The sequence below is a fragment of the Caretta caretta genome, chromosome 11 (assembly GCF_965140235.1).
Source record: "Caretta caretta isolate rCarCar2 chromosome 11, rCarCar1.hap1, whole genome shotgun sequence".
Lineage (NCBI taxonomy): Eukaryota > Metazoa > Chordata > Testudines > Cheloniidae > Caretta > Caretta caretta.
Window position 1 is genome coordinate 18,329,195 of NC_134216.1, and position 16,064 is coordinate 18,345,258.

Below are 16,064 nucleotides of genomic sequence, written 5' to 3' on the forward strand. Positions count from 1 at the left end.
CACCTAACACAACGGGGTCCTAGTTGCTAAATTAATACAAATAAATAATAAGTATGGGTGTAGGCAGTGTTGTAGCCATGTCAGTCCCAGGATATTAGAAAGACAAGGCGGGGGAGGTAATACCTTTTATTGGACCAACTTCTGTAGGTGAGAGAGAAAGAGAGTGAGAGAGAGAAGATTTCACAGAGCTCTTCTTGCTTCAGCTCATCTCTCTCACCAGTGGAAGTTAGTTCAATAAAAGGTGTTACCTTACCCACCTTGTCTTTCTAAAAACTACTGGTTATACTTATTTCACATTTTCAGTGTTTTCTCCACTTAATGATGTTTAATGAATGCTCAAATTCTGGAGCACAAATTGGCACACTCAAAATAGAGCAATGAGTCTCCAACCCAGTGTGACCTGGCCCAATTCTAGCCCTTCACATGAATACAAGTGTCAGACAAAGAAGTGTTGACAAGAGACTGATCTTTATTCCCTGGTCTCAATCACATAATGTGGGTCAGTGTTACAAAAGGTTATACCCACAGGGAAGAGGTTGGTACCCACTGAGTCCAATAGCTGCTGCTAGGCTCTGAGAGCTATTTCCACACTCCCTTTGAGATAACCTCTCTGGAACTTGGCTCCAGGCCATCTAGTGGTCCTTGGTGACAGTGTGGCCTAATGAATCAGAGCATTGGTCTAGGACTCACCTGGTGTGTGTGGGTGTGTGTGTGACCTTGGGCAAATCACTTCACTGGAGTGCCTTGGTTTCCCCATCTCTAAAATGGGGATTAAAATACTGACCTTTGTAAAGTATTTTGAGCACTATTTAACAGCTAATTGTTAATGGGCTCTACACTTCCAAGCTTCTCATTGCAGGGGGTACCCTAGAATTCTACCAGATTCTGAGTCTTCTGCAGGCATGGAAGAAGATTTGGCCCTATTAGCAGTAAGCTAACTTCATGGGGAAGGTTTGCCTATTTGATATTGTGCAAAAAATAAAATTCCAGACTCTTGCATTATTTTTAAAGGTGACATTTACAAGATGGACTCACCTCACAGCCTCAGGGACTATGTGGTCTTTGATGACAGTCTCAAAGGACCGATGCAGTCACCGGGAAAGCCAAGAAACAATGTGTTGCTAAGCAACTGCTACCAGCAAGCTATTCTATACTTATTCATTTAATTTCTAAAAGGACAAATTTTCTAAGTAGCCTCAGCTTAGCCACCAACAGTGCACACACTCTTAATCAGTTGCAATGGTCTCCATGTGTGTAAAATAGCTGATTTGTACACACAAACCAGGTAGCTAGACATCTAGGTACTAAATTTTCAGGTGCCAGTAAAGAGCATGCAAAATTGAGGGTTCATTTTTAGAAGCTGGTTTGCAAATTTGGCACAGAGGTCTTTGACAAAGGCCAGCCTGTATTTGTGTCTTTTCTTTCAATTTCACTTTTACTGAAAGGTTTCAGAGTAACAGCCGTGTTAGTCTGTATTTGCAAAAAGAAAAGAAGTACTTGTGGCACCTTAGAGACTAACCAATTTATTTGAGCATAAGCTTTCGTGAGCTACAGCCGATGAAGTGAGCTGTAGCTCAAGAAAGCTTATGCTCAAATAAATTGGTTAGTCTCTAAGGTGCCACAAGTACTCCTTTTCTTTTTACTTTTACTGAAAGTGACCAATCTTGATACTTCAGATGAGTGGCAACACTTTCTCAGCAGTTTGATTATGCATGTTGATGTTCCTGATGCATGAAGATCTTTTGTGTCATTATTCCCGACACATATGCCAACAAATTTCCTTAGGTAATGAAACAAACGCAAAATGGGGATCTTCAAATGCCATATGGAGGATATTGAATCTCAGATCCGAGCACTCCTTCAAAACCCTGACTAAACTGCTTTTTGAAAAGAGATTAAGCGCAGTAAATCTAATTCTGCTGTCAGGTACAATGATTGTCACTGAAATCAGTGGGATTACTCCAGATTTTTCACCAGTGTAACTGAAATCAGCCCTGGCCCCTAACCGTTGTTATCTGGCAAAGTTATCCTGAAGAAGACTTTTTACCTCAAAGAAGTCATGAATAGAAAAGAAGATTGTGCAAAAAGAACATATGGAAGCTTCCGCATTAATCAGGGGGTGCAGTTTGTTTTTAAAGACTTTATGATGCCTCACGGAAACTTTGAGAAATATTTAGAAACAATTCTGCTTGGACAGTCTGCATTTTGAGTGTTTCTCTTTTCCAGTTTTTTCTTGTTTGCACAAAAATGCAGTCTTTATTCTGTAAGGGTGAAATGCACTCAAGTTCAGAGCCCTTACCCACCCCAGAGTATTATGCAATAACACTTGTTGAGAGTTACTGACCTTGATGAAGTGGAACTTCATGCTCACGTTGGCCCATAATATAACCCTTATATGGTGCATCTTTCCTCTGCACTGGGATGAATTTCACCCGAGAAACTTGGCATGGTGCTGGGGAATCAAGCCCACTGTTTCTCAAAGTTTCCCTTGAGGACTTAGCTGCTTTTTAATGCACATTGCAAACCAGAAGTTGTTCAGCAGCAGTTCACCTGTACACAAATTTGACTCCTATAACGTTGCCAAGGTCTCTGAGACCTTTGGCACAGTGCTGTGCTGAGTGGAGCAAATAAAAGGATTCACCATTAAGATACATATAGTAGTCCCAAAGATATGTCGTACTATCATGCAGAAGAGACGCTTAAATATTTAATAGCTATGAAATAAATAACAAGCAGCTCTGAATTACAGGGTCATTTTCCTTTTGGGAAGTTCTGGTGATGTCAAACCACATGGAGGTTCTGAATTCCAGTCCCAAGCTCCCTGGGTTAGCAGAACCTCTCTGCCCCAAGGCCTTATCCTGTTCTCTGACCAGCACTTGGAAGTTGTCAAGATCAGCCCTCTATGATGAACCATGATATGGTGCCTGAGGTAAGCAAGAAAGAAGTTCCTTGACACTCCTCTAAAAATGAATGAATATATTACATGCTTTTTATTAACACAAATGTAAGAAGCTGTACCCCAGCATGGAATTCTAATTCTACAGCAACTTGCATTACATGACACAGAAAGACAGTTGTGATCTAGTAGTTATACATAGCTGTTGAAAAAGCACCATAATTTATGATCTTGTGGTAAGTGGGGAAGTGGGATACTGGGAGGAAACACGAGCAGGAGCACACGAGAGGGCAGGGTTCCTGCCTCATACTGAGAAAGAGGGACAATCAGCGAGTTATCTTAAGTGCCTATACACAAATGCGAGAAGCCTGGGAAACAAGCAGGGAGAACTGGAAGTCCTGGCACAGTCAAGGAATTACAATGTGATTGGAGTAACAGAGACTTGGTGGGATAACTCACATTACTGGAGTACTGTCATGGATGGATATAAACTGTTCAGGAAGGACAGGCAGGGCAGAAAAGGTGGGGGAGTTGCACTATATCTAAGGGAGCAATATGACTGCTCAGAGCTCAAATATGAAACTGCAGAAAAACCTGAGTGTCTCTGGATTAAGTTTAGAAGTATGAGCAACAAGGGTGATGTCGTGATGGGAGTCTGCTATAGACCACCGGACCGGGGGATGAGGTGGACGAGGCTTTCTTCCAGCAACTCACGGAAGTTACTAGATCGCAAGCCCTGGTTCTCATGGGAGACTTCCATCACCCTGATATCTGCTGGGAGAGCAATACAGCGGTGCACAGACAATCCAGGAAGTTTTTGGAAAGGGTAGGGGACAATTTCCTGGTGCAAGTGCTGGAGGAACCAACTAGGGATAGAGCTCTTCTTGACCTGCTGCTCACAAACCAGGAAGAAGTAGGAGGGGAAGCAAAAGTGGATGGGAACCTGGGAGGCAGTGAGCATGAGATGGTCGAGTTCAGGATCCTGACACAGGGAAGAAAGGAGAGCAGCAGAATACAGACCCTAGACTTCAGAAAAGCAGACTTTGACTCCCTCAGGGAACTGATGGGCAGGATTCCCTGGGAGAATAACATGAGGGGGAAAGGAGTCCAAGAGAGCTGGCTGTATTTTAAAGAATCCTTATTGAGGTTACAGGGACAAACCATCCTGATGTGTAGAAAGAATAATAAATATGCCAGGAAACCAGCTTGGCTTAACAGTGAAATCCTTGCTGATCTTAAACACAAAAAAGAATCTTACAAGAAGTGGAAGATTGGACAAATGACCAGGGAAGAGTATAAAAATATTGCTCAGGCATGCAGGAAGGCCAAATCACACCTGGAGTTGCAGCTAGCAAGAGATATTAAGAGTAACAAGAAGGGTTTCTTCAGGTATGTTAGCAACAAGAAGAAAGTCAAAGAAAGTGTGGGCCCCTTACTGAATGAGGGAGGCAACCTAGTGACAGAGGATGTGGAAAAAGCTAATGTACTCAATGCTTTTTTTGCCTCTCTCTTCACAAACAAGGTCAGCTCCCAGAGTGCTGCACTGGGCAGCACAGCATGGGGAGGAGGTGACCAGCCCTCTGTGGAGAAAGAAGTGGTTTGGGACTATTTATAAAAGCTGGACGAGCACAAGTCCATGGGGCCAGATGCGCTGCATCCGAGAGTGCTAAAGGAGTTGGCGGATGTGATTGCAGAGCCATTGGCCATTATCTTTGAAAACTCATGGTGATCGGGGGAAGTCCCGGAAAACTGGAAAAAGGCTAATGTAGTGCCCATCTTTAAAAAAGGGAAGAAGGAGGATCCTGGGAACTACAGGCCAGTCAGCCTTACCTCAGTCCCTGGAAAAATCATGGAGCAGGTCCTCAAGGAATAAATTCTGAAGCACTTAGAGGAGAGGAAAGTGATCAGGAACAGTCAGCATGGATTCACCAAGGGCAAGTCATGCCTGACTAATCTAATTGCCTTCTATGATGAGATAACTGGCTCTGTGGATGAGGAGAAAGCAGTGGACTTGTTGTTCCTTGACGTTAGCAAAGCTTTTGACACAGTCTACCACAGTATTCTTGCCAGCAAGTTAAAGAAGTATGGGCTGGATGAATGGACTATAAGGTGGATAGAAAGTTGGCTATCTTTGAGAAATATTTAGAAACAATTCTGGATAGAAAGTTGAGTAGTGATCAATGGGTAGTGATCAATGGCTCCATGTCTAGTTGGCAGCCGGTATCAAGTGGAGTGCCCCAAGGGTTGGTCCTCATGCCGGTTTTGTTCAATATCTTCATTAATGATCTGGAGGATGGTGTGGATTGCACCCTCAGCAAGTTTGCAGATGACACTAAACTGGGAGGAGAGGTAGATACGTTGGAGGGTAGGGATAGAATACAGAGGGCTCTAGACAAATTAGAGGATTGGGCCAAAAGAAATCTGATGAGGTTCAACAAGGACAAGTGCAGAGTCCTGCACTTAGGACGGAAGAATCCCATGCACCGCTACAGACTAGGGACTGAATGGCTCAGCAGCAGTTCTGCAGAAAAGGACCTAGGGATTACAGTGAACAAGAAGCTGGATATGAGTCAACAGTGTGCCCTTGTTGCCAAGAAGGCCAATGGCATTTTGGGATGTATACGTAGGGGCATTGCCAGCAGATCAAGGGACGTGATCGTTCCCCTCTATTTGACATTGGTGAGGCCTCATCTGGAGTACTGTGTCCAATTTTGGGCCCCACACTACAAGGAGGATGTAGAAATATTGGAAAACATGCAGCGGAGGGCAACAAAAATGATTAGGGGACTGGAACACATGACTTATGAGGAGAGGCTGAGGGAACTGGGATTGTTTAGTCTGTGGAAGAGAAGAATGAGGGGGGATTTGATAGCTGCTTTCAACTACCTGAAAGGGGGTTCCAAAGAGGATGGATCTAGACTGTTCTCAGTGGTAGCTGATGACAGAACAAGGAGAAATGGTCTCAAGTTACAGTGGGGGAGGTTTAGGTTGGATATTAGGAAAAACTTTTTCACTAGGAGGGTTGTGAAACACTGGAATGCATTACCTAGGGAGGTGGTGGAATCTCCTTCCTTAGATATTTTTAAGGTCAGGCTTGACAAAGCCCTGGCTGGGATGATTTAGTTGGGGATTGGTCCTGCTTTGAGCAGGGGGTTGGACTAGATGACCTCCTGAGGTCCCTTCCAACCCTGATATTCGATGATTCTATGATCTTCCCTAGAACTCCAGATGGAGCCAATAGTATTTGGCAGACAGTAAGCATAGACAGGGGGAGCACAGACTGAGCTAGTAGTACTAAAATTATAGAGAATAAAGGATAGTCCCAGCCAGCGTCAGAGAGCATGAGGGTGAATGAGTGATATTGTGTAGACATGCTGAATGAGGGAGGGAGGATAAAATAAGCCAGTATTGTGACCAAGCCAAATAAGTAGGAGCACAGCTACAGCCACAATTCTGCATTCCCATGAATTTTTATAAAGTAATATTGAAGGGACTCTGCAAAAAGGAGAGGGAAGATGAGAAGCACAGATTTATCCACTAGAGGCTGCATTTTATGCCCTATTTATAAAATCTTTCAGAAGAGGAAAGAAGGGAGTTTAAAGTCTTTGTTTTTCTATAATAATTAACTTTTAAATTTATAAACCAACTTTTATTTCAGACTCTAGATCAAAAACTCCATTTGTACTGCATGTATAAATACACAGCTTCACCTCACTCTCCACTGTACAGTAATTTATGTAACAGCACTTCCTGAGAGTCATTGACTTTACATTACTTTGCAGCTCCCCTGAAATGTTGGCTCCCTGATTGGTTACTGTATGTAGACAACCTGATAGGACGGCAGATGGACTTAAATAACACCCTAAGTTAACAGCAATCTGCTATGCCAGGGAGTACAGCGAACTCAAGGTTAATTAGAAAACATCTTTCTTAAAACAGTAATTCTCGTGTGATCCTCCAAAGATGAAAATTGATATTCATAGTCACATTCTACCTAAGGAATGGCCTGATCTAAAAGAGGTAATAAGAGGTTAGATATTTGGTGCAGTATTAGAGCAGCCTCTATTGTTACCATTGTAGTTTCCGATATATCAAAGTTTTTATTGCTATACAAACATCTGTTTTCAATGGTTTTTTTCTCTGATTTGGGAGGATTTAAGACCCTCATCCTGCATGACTTGTTACAGAAAAACTCCCACTGAGTAAGAAGTGAAGGACTGGGCCCTATTTCAAACAGTTTGAGTTTGTTTGTGCTTTCTAATTCCACATTAATTATGACTTTTGAAGCTCTATAAATCAAAGGCCTACTATGCTGGTTGCTAAATTAAATTAGATGGGGTGGTTGCAGATTTCTGTATTTTTATATATTGCCTAAACAATCTGATGTTTTAAAGATTTACAGTTGTAAAAATGCTGAGCTATTAATTCTGTGTTCTTAATAAAACAGTTAACCTATTAGGAGAAGGTTTTCAAAGACATAAAGGATAGTTAGGTGCCCAAATCCCATTGACTTTAAATCTCCCCGTTAATTTGGTTTGTATTCAAGTTTTCTTAAAACATGTGTAAAAGAAGCATTAGGCAAATAACTAACAATGAATAGGACTGAAATCACTCTGTGATTCAGCCTGCATCCACTGAAGTGAATGGGAGTATCACCATTGATGTTAACGGATACAGGATCACCCTTCCTGTGTTTGGCTAAAAAAATTTTTTTTCTAAATTTTTTTCCTTTTTTTAACTATTCCTTCTTTTGCTGGAACTTTTTAATCCATTGGACAGATTCCGTATATTGCACTCTAAATGAAAAACTCAGTTAATAAATTCAAATACTGCTCAGAATAGAGGGCAAGTTAAATTGTTTTTAATATTTGCATTAGAGGTAGTCTAAATCTTATAAGTTATTGATATTGTAAATTCAGAGTCTCTTAGTAAATCCAAACTGCACTGTCAGAAATAATTCCCTAGGCTCCATGTTCCATAGTTGCAAACTACCTTGGTGGTGCAGTAGGACCCAAGTGCAGGAGGGAGAACTATTGGTAACATGTTTTTCCACATACAGGCGTGATCTATTCCTTAACCCCTCTCTGTCTCACTTTCTCCATCTGTAATCTGAAGGCACGGGTGCTTTGGGGATTCCTTAGTTAATATTTTCACAGTGCTTTGAAAATGGAATGTGCTATAGGTATTACTGTACTAAAAAAATCTAATTATTTTGATGTTACATATAATCAGATTGTTTAATTTAAAAAATATAGACGTATTTAGTTCTAACTCAGTTTGTAGGATAGCCTTAACAGTGTTGAACACTATGGAATATATATTTTATCCTTTTTTACTAATTCCGCAGCAATGTAGAGAATTAGTAAAGTCACTTTTTTAAAAAAATCACATAATGAAACAATATAATTTCTGAAATTATTTTCTGATAAAACTGTGACTTTGTATGATCATCTCCATTAAACAAGTTGAGGGTAGGTGATTTTTAAAGCTCATATATTTCCATTTGAGGCAAGCTAGCAGATTAGTTAAGAGAGAGGATGAGAACTGAATTAGCTGCTTTTTCCCCCCTGACCCCCCAATAGCTGTTTTAAGACCCTTATTCCATTCTATCTTCATGGTAGTTAAAATGAAAGACTACTAGGCTTTTGTCTGTCAATGATATTAAACCACTTTATCTCATTGTGCCTATCTTTTAACTGCAAAAGAATACTGTGATTTCAACCTTGCTGTTAGGCACCAGCCACAAGCTGAGGCTCTCTTTACACTGTGGGTCTCTCTTCCTTTGATATACTGAGGTTTCAATTTGTTCCTGATGACAGAGATTTCAAAAGTAGTTTTTGCAGGTTTGTTAGCTCTGTGTTTCTGTGAATGTTAAGTACACAGGGTAGCAGAGGTTGAAGGTTAGTCAGAGAGGGACAGAAAACTGCAATTTATTTATTCAAAAATGAGTAGCAATGGAACCTGGAATTAAGAATACATACGTAATTATTTCTTTAAAACTGTCAACGGTAACAATAAAAACAACTAGAAGTCCGATAGCACCTTAAAGACTAACAGATTTATTTGGGCATAAGCATTGCATCTGAAGAAGTGGGTTTTTTACCCACTAAAGCTTATGCCCAAATAAATCTGTTAGTCTTTAAGGTGTCACCAGACTCCTTGTTGTTTTTGTGGATACAGATTAACACAGCTACCCCTCTGATACTTAACAGTAACAATAATACAGATAGAACTGATTGGAAGGTAACATGTTTTCTGATCCGTTAGCTCTGTCACATGCACATGCAGTACTATCTTATAATTTTTACATTAAATTGTTGGCATCAGCATTACTGGATCTTGAACCTAAGATCATAGAAAACTTTGTTTTGGTTGTTTTGGTTGGGTTTGTTCACCTATGAACTTGGAAACCCGTAACATATATGTAAATCATAGAATCATTAAAATTTAGGCCTGTAGAAGAGGTCATCTAGTCTAGTCCCCAGTACTGAGGCAGGACCAAATCGACCTAGACCATCCCTGAAGTCCGTAGCATCTTTTTGCTAACAGTGCAAAGTGGGACTAGTCTTTGTAAAATGCTCCTTAAGCAAACTGACTATAAACAAAATAAAAGTTGCCAAGCTCTTGATTATCTTGAAAAGGCAGAAGATTTGTGGCGAGAATCTGGGATTTCACCTATGCCCTCCAACAATAAGAAGTGGCTAACATCTCACCGTTATGCAGAAGCTTTTCATAAATCATTGGAGATTCTGATTATTCCACAGAAAAGAGTCTCTTGACCATGGGAAAAAACAGTCTTGAATCAATAATGCCAAAGTTAACAAAATGTCGTTTCTCTTGCTAGGCTTAGGGATTTGAAAATCTATATCCAAATAAGCTAGAACTTTAAAAAGGCAGTGAAGTTTAAATATGAAGCCTCACAGAAGGCTTATAAATCAAACAGTTGAAAATAAAGAGCCAAGTCTAATATCAGCACCAGAATATAGAAGATAAAGTAAACCCCAAAGCTATGCAGTATAATTAGTGATGCCTTGTACTGGAAGAGGTCATATTGCAAGGAAAACTTTCTCTTAAACTGGTTAGAACTGCTTTTTCACTCCTCTTGCTGAATTCTTTATAACCCCAAATGTATGGGCCAACATTTTCAAAAGTAACTAGTAATTTTGATGGGTTTCAGAGTAGCAGCTGTGTTAGTCTGTATCCGCAAAAAGAACAGGAGTACTTGTGGCACCTTTGAGACTAACAAATTCATTAGAACATAAGCTTTTGTGGACTATTTCCCCACGTTAAGTATCCTCACACCTTCTTGTCAACTATCTAAATGGGCCATCTGGATTATCACTACAAAAGTTTTTTTCTCCTGCTGATAATAGTTCATCTTAATTAATTAGCCTCTTACCGTTTGTATGGCAACTTCCACCTTCTCTGTATGTGTATATATATATATATATCTTCTTACTGTATGTTCCATTCTATGCATCCGACAAAGTGGGCTGTAGCCCACAAAAGCTTATGCTCTAATAAATTTGTTAGTCTCTAAGGTGTCACAAGTACTCCTGTTCTTTTTTTAGTAATTTTGAGTAAGTGAAGTGAAAAAGTGATCAGTGAAATGCTTGAATGAAGAGTATGAAATGCATCCAGTTAATCCCTGAGGGCATGAGGGGGAAAGCTGGTTTAAAAAAAAAATAAATCATTGACTATTTGATTTATTATCTATGTAGTTGAGCTGTATAGTACTTCTGTTATCTGCACAGTTGCATAATCATAATTAGGAGCTGATCCAAAGCCCATTGAGGTCAATGGAAGGCTTTTCATTTATTTCAGTGGACTTTGGCTCACACCCTATGTGTCCCTGGTAAAACACAGTTTTCATGGTATGTAAATTTAAATTGGTGTAAATAAATATATCAACATACCACAGTCAACCGCATCTCTGGCTGAAGTCAAAGGCCTTATTTATACTTGAAGTCAATTATTGATTTGCCTGCCTGCATAGGATGTGCAGGATCATAATGTTGCTTATGCTGATGTGTTAATGAGTCCATAATGTTGCTTATGCTGATGTGTTAATGAGTAATTGTCCAATTTCGTGCAAAATGTTACTTTATAGAAAAAATAGGAAATTCTGACTATCTATCATCATATTTCATTATTTTATATCATTTCAAATCTTACAATTTAAAAAAGTAAATGAAAATAAACTTCTGGTGGGGGGGTTTATTTTTAATTCAAAGAACTTTAAACCTCTTTGGGAGACTCAATGGACATGTAACTTGTATCTTTTAAGCCTGTCTCTCCTGATTAAATATTAACAGGCAGAAGGTGGTGACCTTCAGCCTTGCTGCTGAATCATGGAATCTGAAAGGCATAATCAATACATCTTCATGCTAATGATTAACAAATTGCAGTTTGCTAGGATCTGTGCTGGATCATTTCTCATCTCTTATTTTCCTTCACATACTTCATTTGGTTGTTGTTTCTGTCCTAAAATACTATTCTGTACAGTAAGGTACAGCCCCAATATAGTAAGGTACTTAACCATGTGAGTCAGGCATCTTAAAATCAGTTCTTAGACACATGCTTAGGTATCTTACTGAACCAGAGGCTAAAGGTTCAATCTTGCAAGTGTACTAACCCAATCCAGCAAAACAGTCAAGCACATATTTAAAGTTAAGCATCTGAATAGTTCTACTGAAGTCAAAGAAACAATTTATGTACTTAAAGCTAAGCATATACTTGGGTGTTTTGCTGGACCACAGGGTGATCAGCACCTTGAAGGACTGAGCCCTAAAGAGGATTATGTTATGGCCAGATCCTGTGAAGCTCTGTGCTCCCTCTACAAGGTGCTGAGCACCCTCAGGTCAGCACCTTGCAGGGTCCAGATGCCAGAAATTTTAATGAATTTTTGCCATTAAATCAAGGAATATGTGCTAAAGTCATGCACAAAGGAAAGCTTTTGCGACTATAGTAATTGTGAAAGTTCACGAGCTGATCTTACTGGCGCTATGCAGTAATTGGCTACACTCCAAAAATAATGCAAATGTTCAGCTTTCTAGATATGCCCTTGGGTTCGGAGTATTCATTTGTGGTTTACGAATGCCTGCCTTTCTTAAGGAGAAAAGCATCCTAAACAATTCAAAATGACATAAATACTTGGAAGTTTGTCTTATATCTAATGGTAAAATACAGTTTTTCTTATTAATCTTAATAACTGTCTAAAGTGGCAAGATGTTTGGAAACCACTGTCAGATTCCCACACACATTTCATCAAATGTTCCTCTCAGATTTTCTATCTATACTGTTCGGTTAATTTGTCGTGTAACATTTACTGTGTAACCATTTTATTAACTTATTCTGGACGGGTGTGGGGGGGAGACTGGCAATTCTCAATTGTTATTACCTGTTCTGGATATGTATTCAGAGCTTGAAGAAGCTTTCTCCAAACCCAGGGTATTTAACTGAGGTTTTCAGGTGAAAATCTCTTAACCTTACCTAACTGAATCTGCCATACGTACATCTTTGGAACAGAAAACACTGTGCAGATGAAGATAACATCATTGTGAAGAGTGCTGTGCAAATAGCTAGTTGGATGCTAAATGAGGGTATGTGTAAGGTTATGCGGATGAAGTACAGCTACATAGGTGCATGTAATACACACCACATATGACGTGGTTTCTCCCAAACATGGAGGCATATATCCGGTGTTAGATCCTCAGATGGTGTAAATCAATGTAGTTCCACTCAATTCAGTGAAGCAATGCTAATTAACACCATTTGTGCACCATAAGTATGTAAGTGCACCACCCTTCCCAGCTGCCTTTCATCAGATGAAACAGTCCCACTTTTGACAGCCTAAAAAAGACGTGGTTTTGCATCCACTTTTAGCTAATAAAGCTCTAAAAGGATATTAACCATGAAAATGAATCAGAAATTCAAGAAGTCAGTGGAAAAGACTCTTAAAAGGGGATGAGTCTGTCTTAACTACTTCTTAGATGACTATCTATGGTACCTAAGCAGCTGGCATTCCCACAGAAAGCTATTGTCTCTTCCACACTGCTGCAGTGGATATTTTTGTTTTATTTATTTTATGTTAGTTCTTCTCCTCCTCTTCTTTCCTTCGTGACTCTTTGAGTTTCTTTCTTGCTGCTTACTTCTCCCTCCTCTTTGTCCTATTCTGGGTCCACCTGAGGGATATGCTGCTATTTGGAAGGGAAAGGTTTATCCATGAGGTTCATCTTGCACCTGGATCTGTCTAGCTGCATGAACTGAGCCTTTGATTTTCATTCCATACCACTGTCTAATCACTGGTCTTTTCCTTCTCCCTTCACAGAGATATGGTTATGGCGGATGGGTTCAACTGGACCACTATTGCAAGGTACGCTGGTTCTCATTCCCTACGGCATTATTGTGGTGTCAGCCACCTGTACCCTTTAAAAAGTAGAGTGCCAATAAGGTTGATGGCCAATGTTTACCTTACCGTGTCATTAAGGTACACCTTTTTAGGAAGCAAGATTACTCCAAACACTGAAATATCACCATAGATCTTTCTGTTAAAGGACTGAGATAGGGTATAAAATGACCTAACATCCTTCTAATCTCAATTTGAAACATTATCTAGCAGTTTTCATAATTACCTCAGCCTAATATAGTAGAACCTCAGAGTTATGAACTGACAAGTCAACCACACACGTCATTTGGAACCAGGCAGCAGCAGAGACAAAAAAAAAAGTAAATACCATACAGTACTGTGTTAAACGTAAACTACTACAAAAATAAAGGGAAAGAAGCATTTTTTTCTGCATAGTAGTTTCAAAGCTGCATTAAGTCAATGTTCAGTTGTAAACTTTTGAAAGAACCATAACCTTTTGTTCAGAGTCACGAACATTTCAGAATTACGAACAGCCTCCATTCCTGAGGTGTTCGTAACTCTGAGGTTCTACTGTATTCAGAATGGGTAGCTCTAAAAAACAGATTTTAATAATAAAAAAGCATAACTTAGATCAAATTAAAAACTTTTTTTTCCATAGAATCACCAATTTTAGAACTTAACCTAAAAATTGACCCAGGTCTTCTGACATTATATGGCTGTCTAGAAGGAAAAGAAAAGGAGGACTTGTGGCACCTTAGAGACTAACAAATTTATTTGAGCATAAGCTTTTGTGAGCTACAGCTCACTTCATTGGATGAAGGTGCCACAAGTCCTCCTTTTCTTTTTGCAGATACAGACTAACATGGCTGCTACTCTGAAACCTGTCATTATAGGAGGAAAAGAAAACACAAATGGAACTATCTAATCATATTATTATAGAAGTTAAAGAACTACAACAAAGATCTTTCAAAAAGAAGAAAGAGTAATTCATTCCTCAGCTTTATAAGAAGGAGAGCAAAGACAGAACAGTGGTTTCAGTCGGAACAGTATGCATCCTTTTGGAGCCATACTGTACATGGAGCTGTGTGCATAATTGATTTTTCAGTTCCGTGGCTAAATCTGTGCGAAGAAAGGTAATTCCATTTTCCAGAGGATTTTGTTATTTCAAAATCTGGCTTTGTTTCAATTTTCAACAAAACCCCCATAATTCTCTCCAAATAGGAATGAAGTTCTGAGACAGTCCGCCTTGTAGGCTGCTGCTGACCATGGGAGCCTGGGGATCCCCAACTTGCAGGCAGGCAACCAAGGAGTCAGGTGGGCTCCAAGACACTTATGTGGCAGGGAGTGTTTAGTCAGAATGTTGTCAAAATCAAACCATCTCTATAGGACATTTTGGTTTTGATAAATTCGCAAATTCCATTGAAAAACTCATTTTTCTGATTTTTTTTCCAACCTGCTCTAGCTGTGGTGTATATATCCAGAACCTGCAGCAGGAGGTAGTGCAGAAGTGACCTGCCTCAGCAGGCGATACAGAATGCATTGTATCTCAAGATGCCGCTAGCAGCACAGAGAGAACACATACACTCCCTTCTAGGATGAGCCAGCTCCCTTCCCAGGCCCCCAGCCTTCTGGAGAGATTAGCATTATTAATGGAACTAGCCTGGAGCAGTCCTGGCCCGCAGTGGAGCACAGGGACTGCCAATCCATCCAGCCCCCTCAGGTTCACAAGGAAGGGAAGGTTCCTTATACTCCCTCCTTATGCCTCACAGACCTGTGCAAAGCTAGCAACAATTGACCCCTTAACATAAAATTTAAGAATAATTTGTTGGGAATAATAATAAATAAAATATTTTATAGCACCATAAGTTTACACACAAGACACAAAGCCTGCCCTGAGGAGGTAAATAATACAGGACAAATGAACACAAGCAAAAAGGCAAGTTAACACTTCAGGAGCCTGATCCAATTGCCCAGTGAAGTCAATGGAGCTTTCCACTGACTTCAGTAGGTGCTGGATTGGGTCCCAGGATTTTATTTTGTTAAGAAAGAGTGGGTGCTTGAAGAGGTGGGATAAGGAGGATGATCGAGTACACAGGGAACTGGACTGGATTTAAGAAACTTGTATTCAGTTCACATCACAGCCACATACTTCCTGTGCGGCTCCTGCCTCAGTTTCCCATATCCCTGCCACACAGAGTTGTTGTGAGGATACAATCTATTAATGACTGTGAGGTGCCCACACTGTGATGATGCATAGGTAGTTAGCTAAGGAGGGATCCGAAGAAAAGGAGGAGGTATCTAGTGGGTAAGAATAGGAAGAATTATTTAGATACAATGAGCAGCAAGACACAAGATTCACAGTTGAAAGTGCAAAAAGGAGAGATGTCCTTAGTCCAGCTAAGAGCTTGAGCACATGCTTTACTTTAAGCATGTGCACACTCCTATTTAAGTCAACTAACTAAAACCAGTTACATTATTAAATGGTTGGCAGTTTAGGTGGTGAGTTTAACAAGACAGAGTTAGAGTTAATCTGCTCCCATCTTCTGAGGTTCAGACATGACTTCCAAATAGGAGCTCTGAACTGAGAGAGAGAGGGATGAGTAATATTTGAGTGACTAGATGTACACAACGACACAAAAAGAATAAATATCTAGTGCTTGGCATTTTCAGGGTGTTGCCTCAGCCTTCAGGTTTAGTCTCATGAAGACAGTAATTGAGCTGCTCTGCTTTTTTAAAAAAAACCCAAAACTCACTCCCATGATTCTCACAAGAATTATAACTAATACATGTGTTATGTAA

General features: G+C 39.9%; 1 protein-coding gene across 4 annotated transcripts in view; it reads left to right on the plus strand.

The window, feature by feature from the left end:
* ACMSD (aminocarboxymuconate semialdehyde decarboxylase) overlaps positions 1-16,064 on the plus strand; it is an 88,506-nt gene that overhangs the window by 24,983 nt on the left and 47,459 nt on the right. Inside the window, exons 3-4 of one of the 4 annotated variants that reach the window (XM_048869216.2) lie at positions 2,750-2,929; positions 13,227-13,271. In XM_048869216.2, the coding sequence (XP_048725173.2) occupies positions 2,903-2,929; positions 13,227-13,271 (72 nt within the window). In that variant the 5' untranslated portion in view covers positions 2,750-2,902. Of the gene's footprint in view, positions 1-2,749; positions 2,930-6,754; positions 6,917-7,911; positions 7,933-13,226; positions 13,272-16,064 lie in introns of those variants that run through there. The other 3 variants (XM_048869214.2, XM_048869219.2, XM_048869218.2) reach the window with 3 other exon arrangements.